The 15,283-nt window shown below is 38.1% G+C and overlaps 1 protein-coding gene across 2 annotated transcripts in view; it reads left to right on the top strand.

Moving 5' to 3' along the window:
* Positions 1-8,774: 8,774 nt before the first annotated feature.
* The window catches only part of UBE2D2 (ubiquitin conjugating enzyme E2 D2), a 28,347-nt gene continuing 21,838 nt past the window's right edge, over positions 8,775-15,283 (top strand). The window contains exon 1 of one of the 2 annotated variants that reach the window (XM_032219465.1): positions 8,775-8,869. Coding sequence is in view for 1 of the 2 variants with exons in the window: in XM_032219464.1 (XP_032075355.1) it covers positions 9,105-9,128 (24 nt within the window). In the remaining variant the exon portion in view is untranslated. Of the gene's footprint in view, positions 8,870-8,926; positions 9,129-15,283 lie in introns of those variants that run through there. The other variant, XM_032219464.1, reaches the window with a different exon arrangement.

Below are 15,283 nucleotides of genomic sequence, written 5' to 3'. Positions count from 1 at the left end.
CTCCCTCTGACAACCTTCCACCCATTGCTTCTTGTCCTGTCCTCAGGTGCTTTGGAGAACAAGTCAACCCACATCCTCCCTATACCTGCCCCTCAAGTATCAGAAGACAGCTCTCCTGTCTCCCCTAATCCTTCTTTTCGTTAGGTGAGATTAGATTTACCCACCGGTAGTTCTTTAACCATTCATCATAGAGTTTAGCCTCTAGAGTTTCTAGACTCTTTTTCATCATTGTTGCTCTTCTCTGTACTCTGAGTCTCAGCATCCTTTTGCATCATGGTGACCAGGACACAGTATTTCAAGTGTCTGACTTCATTAGTTCAGTAAAGAGCAGTACTACCATTTTTTGTGATCTTAATGTTATTCCCCTATTGCTCTATGCTATGCCTAGGACTGCGTTGGCTCTTTTAGCAGCTGCAGCACATTGCTAGCTCATATTTAAGTGAAGGCCCGTTAGGACACCAAGATCCCTCTCATTACTGTTGAATCAGATGCCATTTATTGTCACTTATGCATTTGGTTTTCCTGCAGGACCTTGATTTTCTCATCCCTGAACTGCCATTTTGTTGGATAGTTCTCTATGTCTGCAGAAAGAAAAATTATTTTTCAAGAATTGAAAAAGTATTTTCTGGCTTTGGTTGTATTAGACATGTGAGTAGCTTTTGAGACCATTGACAGTGGTTTCCTGCTGGATACCTACCAAGGTTGGGGGTGAGGATGCTATGCTTAGAGCCGAGGTGGCGCAGTGGTTAAATGCAGCACTGCAGACTACTTCAGCTGACTGCAGTTCTGCAGTTCGGCTGTTCAAATCTCACTGGCTCAGGGTTGACTCAGCCTTCCATCCTTCCGAGGTGGGTAAAATGAGAACCCAGATTGTTGTTGGGGGCAATATGCTGACTCTGTAAACCGCTTAGAGGGGGCTGAAAGCCCTATGAAGCGGTATATAAGTCTAACTGCTATTGCTATTGCTATTCAGTCGTGCCACTCTTGCCTGAGGCAGCCTTCAGAGATGGTACTGAAACCGCAACTAGGCAAAAATGATGTGACAGTCCTGTTATTGTAGAGGAATACTACTGGCTACCAATTAGGCTTTTGGGCTCAGTTCAAAATGCTGGTGAAAATCTACAAAGCCAAGTAGTGGCATCAGATACCATCAGATTCTAGCTTGCCATTCTTGAATCTGCAGCTACTGAGACAGAACATCTCCTTGGAACTGGGATATGGAGCAGATAGTAGTTCTTTTTTGTTAACAGCCCCTGAATTTTGGAACGTCTTGTCTAGGGAATTTCGAATAGTCACTTTCTTCCTAGATTTTGTAAAAAAACAAAAACAAATCTGCCATTTTAATCAGGATTGAATGGTGGTGTGGCCACTTGATGCATTTCTATTAATTGTACTTTTTTATTCATTTGTATTCTGTATTTACATTATATTATAAGCTCTCCAAAGTTTGTAAATTAGGGTAGGCTGCAAGAATTGAGAAATAAACCATGTAATTTTATAAAGATATAAAGAAAAAATAGTGGAATCAAAAAGCCGTTTTGTTTAACAAATATTATCTGAGAAATTTTTAAAATTTTACCTTTTGTGTTCCAAACTATTTCACACACACACACACACACACACACACACCTCTTGGAGCGAAAATATCTTTGGAGTTTACAATTGTCCTCTTTGTTTAGCTGGCAGAAAATTCTTAAACATTTACTTATAGAAAAGATTTCAGAATTATCTGGATACCAGATAAACAAAGAGGGGAATTGCTAGGTGTTCATGTTAAAGCTTGTGTTAACAAGTGGATTCTGTATGTGAAAAGCTCTAAATATTGATTGTGAGATCAGGAAATAAAGCTGCATTTATTTTGAAGGAAAATAGTGTGACATTGAAAGCATAACTAGAAGAATTTGCAATTATTCACATCGTATTATTTCTTAATTCCTGTTTGAATTATTTTTTGTATGTAATTATAGGATAGTAGGCATTTTAACTTATGCTCACTGATAGTGGTGTCTATCTGGGAGTGAGGAAAGTACTAATTTAATATGTTTTTTTCCTATTGTGTTTTTTTCCAACTGTTTTAAAGTGCCCAGAGATTGCAGATTGGGTTGTTTCAAAAACTACTATAGATGTAAGAATTACAAACATTTCTAAAGTAGCACTTCTGTCATTTTATAAAGCACAACAGATTTTTCTTTCCTGTTCTTGAAAACTAGAACAGCCTTTCTCAAATTTGTGTCATCTTCCAGTAATGCAAGAATCCCCAAACTGTCTCTTATCTTCTCGTCACCAGGGTCTTTGACAAGAATTGGAAACATTGCTCTAAACCAGTGTTTTTCAACCTTTTTTGTGCAAAGGCACACTTTTTTTCATGAAAAAAATCACGAGGCACACCACCATTAGAAAATGTTAAAAAAATTTAACTCTCTGCCTATATTGACTATATATAAGGTGTTTTTCCCACGGCACACCTTACACTATGTCACGGCACATTAGTGTGCCGCGGCACAGTGGTTGAAAAACACTGCTCTAAACTACAGTATAACAAAGAGAGAAAACCAATTGAAGCAGAGTTTGTGGAGAACTATATAAACAGCTGCAACAGCAATTATGCAAATCAGCAATAGCATCATATTGGCCTGCCGTTGGTAAGTATAACGGAGGGGTATAGAAAATCTCATGAAGATAAAATCTTTTGGATTGGGGACTTGTGACGTGCATTATGATCATCACTGTAGTGCTCTGAAGAAAAACACAACTCATTGTCATATTAGGCCCTTTCACCTAAATTCAATAATTATCCTTAATATAAGTTATATTTAATATATATCTGGAAGAAGCATTCCATGCACATGATTTATCAGCACAATATCCCACTGAACTTCATTATGAAATTTGATGCACACCACACATCAAATTGTTCCAGAGTTTATGGGGTTAGAAAAGACTTTACAAGTGGTCTAATCCAATAGTCCGGCCAAAGAAAGACTCCTTACACCATCCAAGGAAGGTGGCTCTGTTGAAAGACCTGCAGTGATGGAGCACCAAGTCCAAGGCGGCAGGATGTTCCATTGCTTTTTATTGATACAACCCTGTTCTGACCCCCTCCTCTGTCCAGTAACGAAAGCCGAGACAAGCTTAATTAGAATATCCTTTAATAACAAGACCAGAATCTCGGTGGTTGAAAGCCAAGCAAACAAATAGATAAGGACATTGGCAGCAAGTCCGACAAACCTTGGCAGCAATTCAGACAAACCTTGGCAGCAATCCAGCCTGCCAAGTTAGTTACATTCTCTTTAATCAATGCGTTGACTTCTGCAAGAGGGGCATGTCACAAGCAATCTTTTTTATAGTCTGGAGAGGAGCCTAATGACCACCAGCTGAGCGCAATTACCTCCTGTAATTGCATAATTATTCTTGACAGCAGAGTAGCTCTTCGATGGCGTGCATCCAGGAACAACTCAATGCTGGTTTCTGGATCACTCTCCGTTGTCGCCTCCCCACTGGTCCAAGGCTCAGGCACCACCTGGTGGCCAACTAGCCTCTCTGTGCCCTGCTCAGAGTCGGAATCCTGTCCAGGGTCCTCCACCTCCTCCAGAGCCGACTCAGGGGGCCCCTCACTGTCGGAGTCTGGTGGCAGCTCCAACAGCACCTGCTGGGCCACAATACAACCCATTGGCTCTTTTGGCAGCTGCAGCAAATTAGTGGGTGGAAACGGGCTGCAAGAGTAACCTTAGGAGGCAGAAGAAGAGAGAGATGCAGTCTATCCAATGGTCTAGTAAACAAAATCCGAGTCCTTAAGAGGAATGGGGATAGAATAAGAATCTCAGAAGATTAGTTCTCTGGAAAGTAAAGGCAGGGGACGAAGGGAAGTGCTTGCAGACTTGCAAGATTCTGTTACTATAAGCTTATAATAAACACAGCATTGGCATTTATGGTTTTGGTTTCTTCCCTGGACTACCTTGAAGAGCTGACATTAGGTTATGCTTAATCTGTGATTTATAGGGATGTGCAGATCCTTCTCACAATTACTATAGTTGAACCAGGTACTTCCAGTCTTGTACTCATGCATCCAGTCTTTCCTACATATTTAAGTTTAGAACCTCCCTGTGGAAGAGCATGATATTGGTGAACAATTGCAGGCATCTGTGCTGTGTCCCCCTCCCCCTATTCAAGCCTTCTGGTGTTAGCACAGCAAAGCTGTTTATAAGAGGTGAAACCTTGAAATAGGCGAGGATGAGAAGGGTGGTGTGCATTTTGAAGCTTTACAGCAGCAACAAATAGAAAAAACAGTCAAATAAAAGGAGTTTTTTCTTCACAGAGACCGAACGGTCCAGAGGAAAAAGAAGGGACATAGCATAGCAAAGCTACATAGAACATTAGGAAAGTGCCAGAGCTTTATTATGCTGCCAATTAATAAACAAAAGGAAGAAATCAGATAAAGAAAATTGAAAGACAGAACAGGGTCTGTAATAGTAAAACACTGTTGTATACTAGTAATAAAAGTAACAGTAGTAGTGGTATAGCAATAGTATACTAATAATAGAAATAGTATAATATGGAATAGAAGTATAAATAGTATATAGCATAGTATAATAAATTTCCTTTTTACAACTCTGTAATCCAATAATAGTAGTAAAATAAAATATAGAGAATATTTAGTATTAAATAGACATAGAACTCATACATATATGATTGCATGTATCACTTTTATATCTTGGTTATTTTTTCAAAATCATCTCGCCAACCCTTATATAGGTAGACCTCAACTTACAACTGTAATGAAGCCTGCCCATTACAGTCATAAGTCATGATGGTTGTAAATCAGGTCATCCATTTGACTAACCTGATTTTACCAATTTATGGAAATTATGGAAGTTGTAATGCGATCACAAACAACACAAATTGTTGTGAATTGAGGATTACCTGTACAGAAATGTGTTGTACATGGGGCTGCCCTTGAAGATCATTTGGAAATAGAATTGATCCACAAGTTGGCAGATCCACAATTGAAGGGTATGCCACAACACCTTTCCTCTGTTAATTTTTTCTGTTGACCAGTAGGTTTCCAGGGACAATTTAAGGTGCTGGCTATCACCTGCAGAGTCCTCTAGGGTATAACGATTGGCTATTTGCCAGGTTGCTTACTTCTAATTTCTGCCAGTCTTGTAAGATCAGACACAGTTAATGCATAATCAGTGCTGATTATGTTACCTAGTTTGATAATGAAATGTCTGCAAGAAAACAACAAAACCCAGACAGCACCAGTTCAATCCTGAGCTACAAATATTCTCATCTATTGATAAAACAAGATTGAGATAAAATAGGGTTAAAAGTAAAATAAAGCAAATAAAAATAAAAAATACATATAATAGGCGGGGATTGACGTTGTAACGACACGACATGCAATCTTGGGGCTCCAGGATTGTTGTTGATATCTCTGTTGCTGGACGGTCCTTTTTGGATCTAAACCGTTCTGAAGAAACGGTGATAGAGAAGGGCATGTCCTGCTGATCTCAGGGACATCGCAAAGTCCCTGATCAATGCAGGAGAAAGCTCTTTTTGCCGGCTACAAGAGAAGCAGTCAAAATGGCTGCAGAAGGTTGGGACAGTCCCCTGAAACAGAATCAGAACAGGAGAGACAGTGTGTCGAAATGGTGAGAAAAATCCTTATTATTAGAGAAGAGAAACCCAAGACAGTTAAAATAAAATTGAAGACAGAAGGAAGTAAGCTGCGAATTAACACTGGTTTAAAACTATCATGTTATCTTTTTCACTTTAATTTTGTTTGTTTTCTATGGATGGACTTTTTACAAATGCCTCTTACATTTAAACTGGACTGCTCTTTTTCCCCCCTTCTTCCTCTATACTTCTTCCATTTTTTGTATTTGTGGATTAAAAGTTTCTTTACTCACAAGGCTCGGCAGGATCATAATCTTTAAACATTTTTTTTCTTCTGTTCCAGAGTTTGGAGTTTAGAAAGAGAGGCAAAAACAGAGGGAAAGAATATAACACTGCCATCTAGATGCTAGAGGCTTGGCAACATCTGATAATACAAAGGTATTGGCTTTGTTTACTTGAAAGGGTCAGTGGCTGTACAGGTGTTTCTTTGAAGGAAAGAGAAAGCTTTGACCTGAAAACCTTTACTGAATTTGTTGAAACCTAGCAAAAGCCTTGGATGTTTTAGTGGCAGTGTCTATAACCTGGAAAATGGCCCAATATGAAGAAGAAAAGGGACTAACATTGCAAAGAATTATGCTAGAAATTCAAAGTCTTAATAATCAGAGAGAATTGAAAAAAGACTTGAAATTATAGATCAAAATACAGAAAGTACGGAGGGAAGAGTTGAGAATATTTATACAACAATGAAATTTGAGGACAGAGTTCAAAAAACCAGAGAGACATGAAAGTGATAAGAAAATTGTTGACACTGACAACAAATCAAGAGTAGAGGGAAATGATGTGCGAAATACGGAAAGGAGAGATCGATGAACTGGAACTCTATCTCAGATGTCAAAATATAGATGAAGAAAGGGGAGAAAATTTGGCAGAAACAATGACAGTAATTTCTGCAGAAGTACCAGCGATAACAAGTCAGGCTGATGAAAGGAACAGATAGAGGGTTTTGAATCTTTATAAGATATGCAAATGAATAACATTGTCAAGAGAAGTTCACGTAAGACTTATCAAGAAAACTCTTAGAACACAAATTCTACAAATGGCAAGAGATTGGACTGCACTATTTCTGGAAGGATACAGGATGATGAAATGAAATGCCACAATAAAATTTAGTTAAATTATTTAAATTTTGAGTACCATGTATAAGACAAAGTAATAATAGCTATAGCCAAATAAATGATTAATAATAATAAAGCATTTACATATACTAGATTGATAATATGAAATTTTATACAAACTGTGAGGATGATGGAGATGATGTTGAAAAACCTTCTTATAAAAGATAAATAATTCTATATAGAATAGAATATAAAGATGTAATATCATTGGATGATTTCAGGATGATGTAATGAAATGCCACAATATAAATTTACTTCAAATTTAACGTTTCATATAAAAAGGATGTAATAATAGCTATGCTTAATGGATGTTTAAGAATTATAACAATTTGTATACATGTATATTGAATTAATGATACTAATAATGGAAAAAACATGGAATTGAAAATTATTAGAGAATGCTATCAAAGCTAAAATAATAGAATGATTTAGAATAAGATATACAAAATTCTTTATTATTGGATATATTGAAGATGATATAATGAATCATTATAATATAAATGGATACATATTTAGAATACCTTGTTTAAAATGGAGAAACAATAGTGATAAGCAAACAAATGAAGTATAATAATAATGTATAAAAAGATATTTGATTGACAATATGTGAATTTTGATAAAGCTCAAGTGATGACTATGGAAAGGACGCAGAAAGACCTTGTAACCAATCGACACGCTGTATGCAGTTGAAGAGGTTTTTATGTTATATGTTTGTTTGAAAATAAACATTTTATTTTAAAAAAATTCATATAATAGTTAATGGTTCTTGGCAAGGCCCTGACAAGTCATACCAGCTATTAAGAGAGAATTTGATGATATTGTAAGAGTATATGCCTCTGAAATTTGAGGTAATCAAGGTGTAATACGTTTGTGTAGTTTCTACACTCTAAACCAGGGGTAGTCAACCTTTTTATACCTACCGCCCACTTTTGTATCTCTGTTAGTAGTAAAATTTTCTGACCGCCCACCGGTTCCACAGTAATGGTGATTTATAAAGTAGGGAAGTAACTTTACTTTATAAAATTTATAAAGCAGAGTTACAGCAAACCCCTACCGCCCACCATGAAAGCTGGAACACCCACTAGTGGGCGGTAGGAACCAGGTTGACTACCACTAGTCTAAAGATATGGATAACTTGATTTGCAATATGTTGCTGTTTGTATGGAACTTTCTGGAATCTCCTTTTCAAACTGGCAGTTTACAAAGAATTGCTGGATGCAAGCATTTGAGCTTTTCTAAATTTTGGTATAGTAATTTAATTAAGTAATCTGGCAGGCCCGCATCTGGTAATTTGATTACCTAAAAAGATACGGGAATATATATTAGACTGAAAAGTTTATAAATTCATCTAATGTATAATTTTGAGATACAAACAGCATTTTAGTTTTTCAAAGGAGTGCACTACGACATTTGGATCAGTTCTTTACCCAAGGGGTGTATTTCCTGTACACCCAAGGCGCAGAACCAAACACGAAGAAAAACATGTGTGTTTTGATTGTGCATATATTACAATAGCAGCAATAATATTTGGGGAAGATCTATTGCGTCCTTTTCTTTCTTAAGTAACAGGGGTGCCAAAGGGTTATTTCGTGCAAATCGCGAAGGAGGAGCAAATTCCACGCAGCTCCCCGAGTCTTTCGCTCCAACCAGCCACAGTTCCTGTTATTTCCACAATCTCGCGGTAAAATCCTCGGGTTCTCGTTTTGCTCCTCCTAGGAGAGAGTATCCTTCCGCCTGCTTTCCCTCTTCCTCTTTACAGGATAATTATTTGTCCGCGGCCGAAGCGGGTCGTGGCGTGTCCGGCCACCTGTTCCCGGGTGCGCGGCGTATAATCCGCTTCCCGATCGGTTGAAAAACCACGAAGCTTCTCCGCGCACCCCCAAGCAGAACAACAGGCAAAAGCGCATGCGTGATTTTTGGTCGCTCGACTCCGTCCAGCGGAGGAATCCTATTAACCTCTCGCGTCATAAAGAACTTCGCGCGGGGAGTGATGCGGCAGGAGCAGTCCCTGCTCTGTGAGGCAGTCACTCAGTGAAAGAGCCCGAGCGCGCTGGGGGAGAGAAGGGGGAAGAGCGACGGTGAGAAGCGAGCAGGCGAGGGAAGGCAGTAAAAGGGCGGCAGGCGAGCAAAAGAGGTGGGGGCGACGGGAAAGAAGGCAATAGAGAACACCGGGCTCCCCCCCTCCCAGGCCGGCACCCACACCTGTCTTCCCGCTTCCGCCGAAAAGCTTCTGCGCTCCCTCCGCCGCCGGAAAATAGTCCCCCTCCTTCCTTTCCTTCTTCCTGCTTGCCTCTCTCAACAGGCTCCGCCGCGATGGCGCTGAAGAGAATCCACAAGGTGAGAGTCCTTCGGCGGAAGGCCAACCCGGAAGCCCCCTCGGTGCGAGGGCCAGCTTAGCCATGGTTTTCTCCCGCCCTTGTAGGCCGCGTAGAGGGGCCGGGCTGGAGGCCCCGATCTTGCCGGGATGCTCTTGCTGGCGGCGATCCTCGGTGGTGCCGCCGCCACTTTACGTAAGCTCGGTCCGGCTTGGCCTGGGGTACTCGGGGCATCCCCGGCAGGGCTGGAAGGCAACGCTCCGCGCGAGAACCTCTGGGCCTCTGGCCTCGCGCTCCTTTATGGCCCGGGCCGGCTCTCTCGCCGGTGGGGGGCGGGGGGGGGGGAGGCAAGCCCGAAAGCGTTTGCTCGGAGGGTTCGTTGCTAGCCCAGTGGGTTGATACCTTCGTGGCATTCGCCGCGGGAAGGAAGGCGACCTTTTGTTGCAGGCGAGGTCTCCCTCCCCCTCTCGGTCAGCCGCCTTACCGTCCCTCTCCGGACAAGAGCGCAGTCAGCCCCCCCCCTCCCTCCCTCCCCGGCTAGACTAGGATTTTGCGTGGTTTTGCCAGAGGCGCACCTGGCCAACTCGGAAGGGCTTTTCTTAGGAGGTTTGCAAAAAGTTCTTGCTTTCGTTACCGAAGGAGGACTCGAGCACCGTCCTCCGTCCAATACATTTCGAGGCAGTTGGGTTCAGAATTGGTGGCTTGCCGGTAGCCACAGGTGCGCATTTAGGCATCCCCTTCTTAAGAAGTTGTTTTGGACGATCTGCTTGTTACCTTCATCTTGCTTGGTGCCGATCGAGGGAAGGGACCGTCCCATTGCCTTGCATGAACAAAGGGAAAGCGCTGTAGCTAGTAAGTGTGCTGACCCTGAGATCTGCTTCAGCGTCCCTCACTACCCAAGGGATATGTCCTCTTAAATAATGTTAATAGTTGTTGCTCCCACTATTGCTTTCATGCTTACAACTTTTTGCCTCTTTATTTCCATTACTGCCATTACTGCGGTTGTATGTCTTGCTGCATCAAAAGTTTATTTGATGTCAAAATACTAAGCAAGAGTGTCCTGGAAAGCAATTCTAGGAGTGAATTCTACTGAACTCAGTGGAGTTTACTTCAAGAGAAGTAAGTATAGAACTAGTTGCTATAGTTGCAAGAAGAATATTTTGGTGATATCACTGTTCTAACTTGCCAAGGTGATTTTTTTTTTTTGTTCAAACAGATGATAATGTTGATACATCAGGATGTAATTGGAATCAGTTAAAAGTTCTAGGGTCTTGGTTTAGACTTATTTGTAGCACTGGGAGTAATAAACACCAGATAATATAACAACTAGTTGAATGCATGCTTGGATAACAAAACAGTGCTCATAGCAATCACCATTCTAGAATATAAGCAGTAGGTGAAAATGCTACTACTATTGAAAGCCCTTGCTTTGGAAAATAGTTTTGCTTTAAGGTTGCTATGACTGGGAATAAAGGCTCCCAGGTGATCTTGCAGTGGTATTGGTGATGTTATTTTTTCTAGTAACGCATGTTATTCGTTTTTCAAACAATCTTTTGTTGCATTTGAGAAACTATAAAATTTATGAAAATGGAACTTGGTTGACATTTTTGGGTGTCTAAATAGTCTGAATAATAATAGTTGTCTGGTTATAAAACCTAAAACTATTCATTAATAACAAACAAATACTATTTTGTTCTTTTATTTCTCTTACAAACTTTGTTTTCCTAATTTTGAGCTAACATATGTATTTAAAGAGATTAAATTAGAAAGGCAGATATATTGATTTCTGAAAGGTTACTGAATTAGGCGAGGCTTTTTATGTGCATTTGGATTTCATTTAGTGCATATAATTGGCTTATTTAACTGCTAAAGAGCAATCACACATTAGTTATTGATTTGTTCTGTGCCATTCTTGAAATATTGAACTTAGGAATAAACTTTTATATAAGAGAGAACAACTGTATTTTGATTTTATTTAAAAAATATTAGATATATAGCAGCTCTTTGTTGAATTTGGTAGATTTTTAGGATATTTTTGAATCAGAATTTTCTCATTTGTGACCTTATTTCCTCACAATACTAAATCAGGATTTTTGTGTCATTGTGATTGAGTGTCTCAGCCCATCTTACACAGAAATCATGGTTATTTATTGGGAAACAACATTTGACATAGTGGAATAAAATTAACAATAGAATTGGGCAGTGTAGTAAAACAAACAAAAAGCCAGGAATGCAAATTTATAAAAAATGGTAACCAATGTTTTCTAAAAAATTAGATTTCCTTTCTGATTTTTTTAAACCACTGCTTTATAAATTTGCATTCCTGGCTTTTTGTTTGTTTTTGTACTCTGCTAATTCTGTTGTTAATTCAACCAAAGACAACAGCTTAAAAATATAAGACTTGATGCTAACCTTTCCTCTTTTTACTTCTCCCTCATTCCCAGATTCTTCATTCTCTTTGTCATCAATTTTCATACATGCTGCGCCTTCCCAACCAAATGATTGATGGCAATCTGACTTCTAAATTCTTTTTTTTCCTTCATAAAGCATTATAGAAGTCTAATTATTCTTGGCTACAAACGATAATATTCTTAAAAAATGCAGCGGTTCTTCAATGTCTCTTTACGAATATCTCACAAAAAACACAAGCACAAAAATCGGAAATTGTACCAAAATGCAATTATTTTTTTAAAAAAATCAGAAGAGACAAAATTTTCATTTCATTAGTAAACAGGCCAAAATATCTGCAAACAGGCCAAAATGCTCTACATTCTACTTTCCAATAATCCCAATACTTTCTGGTTCTTCATCTAAGTCTTACTGATTTGTGTCGAGCCTTATTCTTTCCTCTGCCCTTTGAACAGAAGAAAATGATCAGTGGGTTAAGCCAGGAATTTTCTGAAAGTACCATTCTTTGGGATAGATTGTCTTCCATAGATGCTAAGTTAATGGAAGTTCACTACTACTTGATGCCACTGAAACATCTGTTTCCTTTTGGAAGAAAATCTGGTTGATCAGGCAGTACTGAAACATCAAAATCAGTATTGTTTTTATGTATTCCTTCCATTTGCCCTCCTGCTTTAAACAGTGTTGCCCAGTTCATTGATTTGATTTTCTTAGAGATATAACCATTTTTTGCTTCTGTTCTTTTTGAAAAAAAGGTTATCTTAAATATCTTTTTCCTTTCTGTTTATGTTGGCAAACTTTATCTCAATATTATATAATGGCTCAAAGTTATGTAATAGTGAAAATCAGTGGACACTGCTTATTCACCTTTAGTAACCAACAAAAAACTTAAGATTTTTATTATTTATTTACTATTCAGGTCTGTTAATTGGATTAATTCTGTTATTAAAAGTGCATAGAACACTAATTTTTCCCTGCTTATAATCAATGTTTTAGATAGGTGAGTTCAGAAAAAGTTCAAATTAAAAGCCCAAGTTGAAGATGGATCATCCAGGAGGGAATCTATCCAGATATCTATCCAATGCCACCAACTTGATGGCACTTAAGCCAAGTGAAGCTGGGCAAAAGAAAAAAGCAAGTGTCCTCAGAAGCCAAGGCATTGCCCTAAAGGTCCTTATCCCAGGTTTGCACAAGTCCAATTGGCTGATATCTGGTAAAACAGTGTCACTCAGCAGCATATTGATCTCTCTGCTTCAAGATATATTTTTTGGCTGTGATGTTTGGAAAAAATAAGGACTTGCAGAAACTTCTGCCTGGTATTAAAAGTTTGAATACTTTTAAGGAGAGATCATATATAATTCCTTCCATTGAGGGATTAATACATGTAGCATATTACGTTTGTACTTGAAAAACAAGAAATACATATTGAAATGATGTTAGAGGATACTTGATAGACTGCAGTTGCAAGAGTAATCAGGTCAATCTTTCCCCCCTATAGATCCCTAGACAATCTGAACATCGTCATAAGGGGAGCCCTAGGAAAGCTATATCTAAAAATTATGGTTTTAATTTTTCATTTGATATGGTAAATGAAGAAATGTGAGGCATATGAAAACTAGGAAAAGTATGATTCATTAGTGCATAGTATGTTCCAGGTCTAATATGATTGAATAATTCTCGCACTAAATATTTCAAGATATTTTGTATCTTATAAAATAGGGAGCTTTTTCCATAGATAAATTACAGATGGTGTATATAGTATCCTAATTGTATGGAGTAGCAATGTTAATGTTACAGTGTTACTATCTTTGAATCTCAGGTCTTAAAGTCATTTGAGGCTTAATTTGTAACATCTATTCTGAAATAACAATATTTTTCTTTTGAATTTCCAGTTTAATTGTTTTCAGGCATAGTAGGATGCCAGAAACAAACTAGTGGGGATTTTTTTGCCCTTGAATTTCTAGTATAGTATAGCAGTATATAGCTAGTAGAGATCACAGCTTTTTATCATGTTGAAAAGATTACCCCGTATTGCACATGTAGTATGACATCCACACAGGTTTACTGCAAATATAATACAAGAAATTTGTTGATTGAAATGCCGTATTCTGTGCATAGAAAATACAGTTTCCATACTTCTATGATAAAACCATAGGATTACTTGCATCAAGTTTTTTTTAAAGCTAAATTATTTTGACAATTATGATTGTCAAAATACAAATATAATTAGACATTGTTAAAAAAATAGTGTATGCAGGCCGAGTAAAAAGCCATGGCACTTTTATTTTAAATTCCAGAATTGGTAGAAGTACAACACACAGGAAACATTCTATTACCTTCCTCTTTATAGCACTTTGATGTAAGCGTCTAATAATTTCTAGTACATAGGTAAGCCTTAAAAGCTGTAGGACAATGAAAACAGAAGAGAGGAAATAATAGAAGCAGCAGCAAAGGGAATATTCTGATGTTCCTCGAATGGTCAAGAACCTGAGCTGTACAGTGCAAGACACAATGATTCACTCATTCAGCTACTGGCTCTTAAAAAATCTTGAGAAATATAAATAAGAAATTTAAAAATGCATGCTTGTAATCAGTTCAGCTCCATTAGAGGATTCTAAACCCTCTGGTATCTCTTAAGTGGGAGGAAAAGATCCAGAAATGTTCAGAATGGATAAGAATGACAATGGAAAAATAGGGAGAGATATCCAAAGATAGAGGAACAAAAAAGAAAACAATTTGGAGGCAAAAATGTTCTTTTCTAAAACTCAAATTGATCATGAACAAAGGAAGATGAGTTCTTTTTTCTCAAAGCTAAGGTAACTTAAAATGTAACACAAAAAAGGACAAAAATATAACATCTCCACAACAACATTAAGGAAGACAATTTCTTCAGTGGATTTCTGGAGAGGGAGTGTAACTGTATAATTCAGCAGTGGGTAACCTATCCCCCCCCTTCCCCAAGCCTGTTCTTTTCAGCCATTGAACTTTATTTGACTATGATTATTAGTCTCAGGGCATATTGAATTTGGTTTAGATGTTGGAAACACAAGAGGTTCACATAAGCGAGAAGACATATTACAATTTTTAAAAAAGGCCTCCCATAAATTTCTCCAAATTCCTATTGGTAAATTCATGCCCCGCATATTCTTTGTAATTTTTTTCCACTTCCAAAAGTTGCTGTGCCAATGTAATTGATGATTTCTGATTCTCTAAGGTAGATGTTCTCATTTCTATGTAAAGCTACTTCCCCAAAGCAGACTAATCTTCCTGTAAATGTTTGGTATTCTGCTTCAGAACAGCATATCCCAAATTATGCATGCTATTGTGCTTTTTTGTGAATTGATAAAATCATGTCTAGAACTTATTTTAAATGTGAATTAATATATAGAAGCTTTATTATGTTACAGCTGGTATGAGGAGGTTGAAAAATCTCACCTCTACCTCTTCAATGATGTTTATGTCATTCAGAAATAAAAACTGATTGATATTACAAACCAGTTAAGACAGGTTCCATCTTATGGTCAAGCACTGTTTTGTCTGGGTTAATATCCTCTCTCTTAATTCCAGATAGTTATTTTTAAAACATGTAGCTCTCAGTTTGAGCGGACTGTTTTCTAAATACATCTATGAGGGATTTCAGATATTATTTTTGTGATTATATTCTACCCTGTTTTTGAAGGAAGAGCCAAATATAAATACAACCATTACTTCAGTTTTTCCCTTTGTGTTTACACTTCTTATACTTTATAATTATACCTTCTGTGCCAAAGC

The sequence above is a fragment of the Thamnophis elegans genome, chromosome 6, assembly GCF_009769535.1.
Source record: "Thamnophis elegans isolate rThaEle1 chromosome 6, rThaEle1.pri, whole genome shotgun sequence".
In the NCBI taxonomy this organism is placed as follows: Eukaryota; Metazoa; Chordata; class Lepidosauria; order Squamata; family Colubridae; genus Thamnophis; species Thamnophis elegans.
The sequence above is the reverse complement of the archived record's forward strand: the minus strand, read 5'-3'. Positions and strand labels throughout refer to the sequence as shown.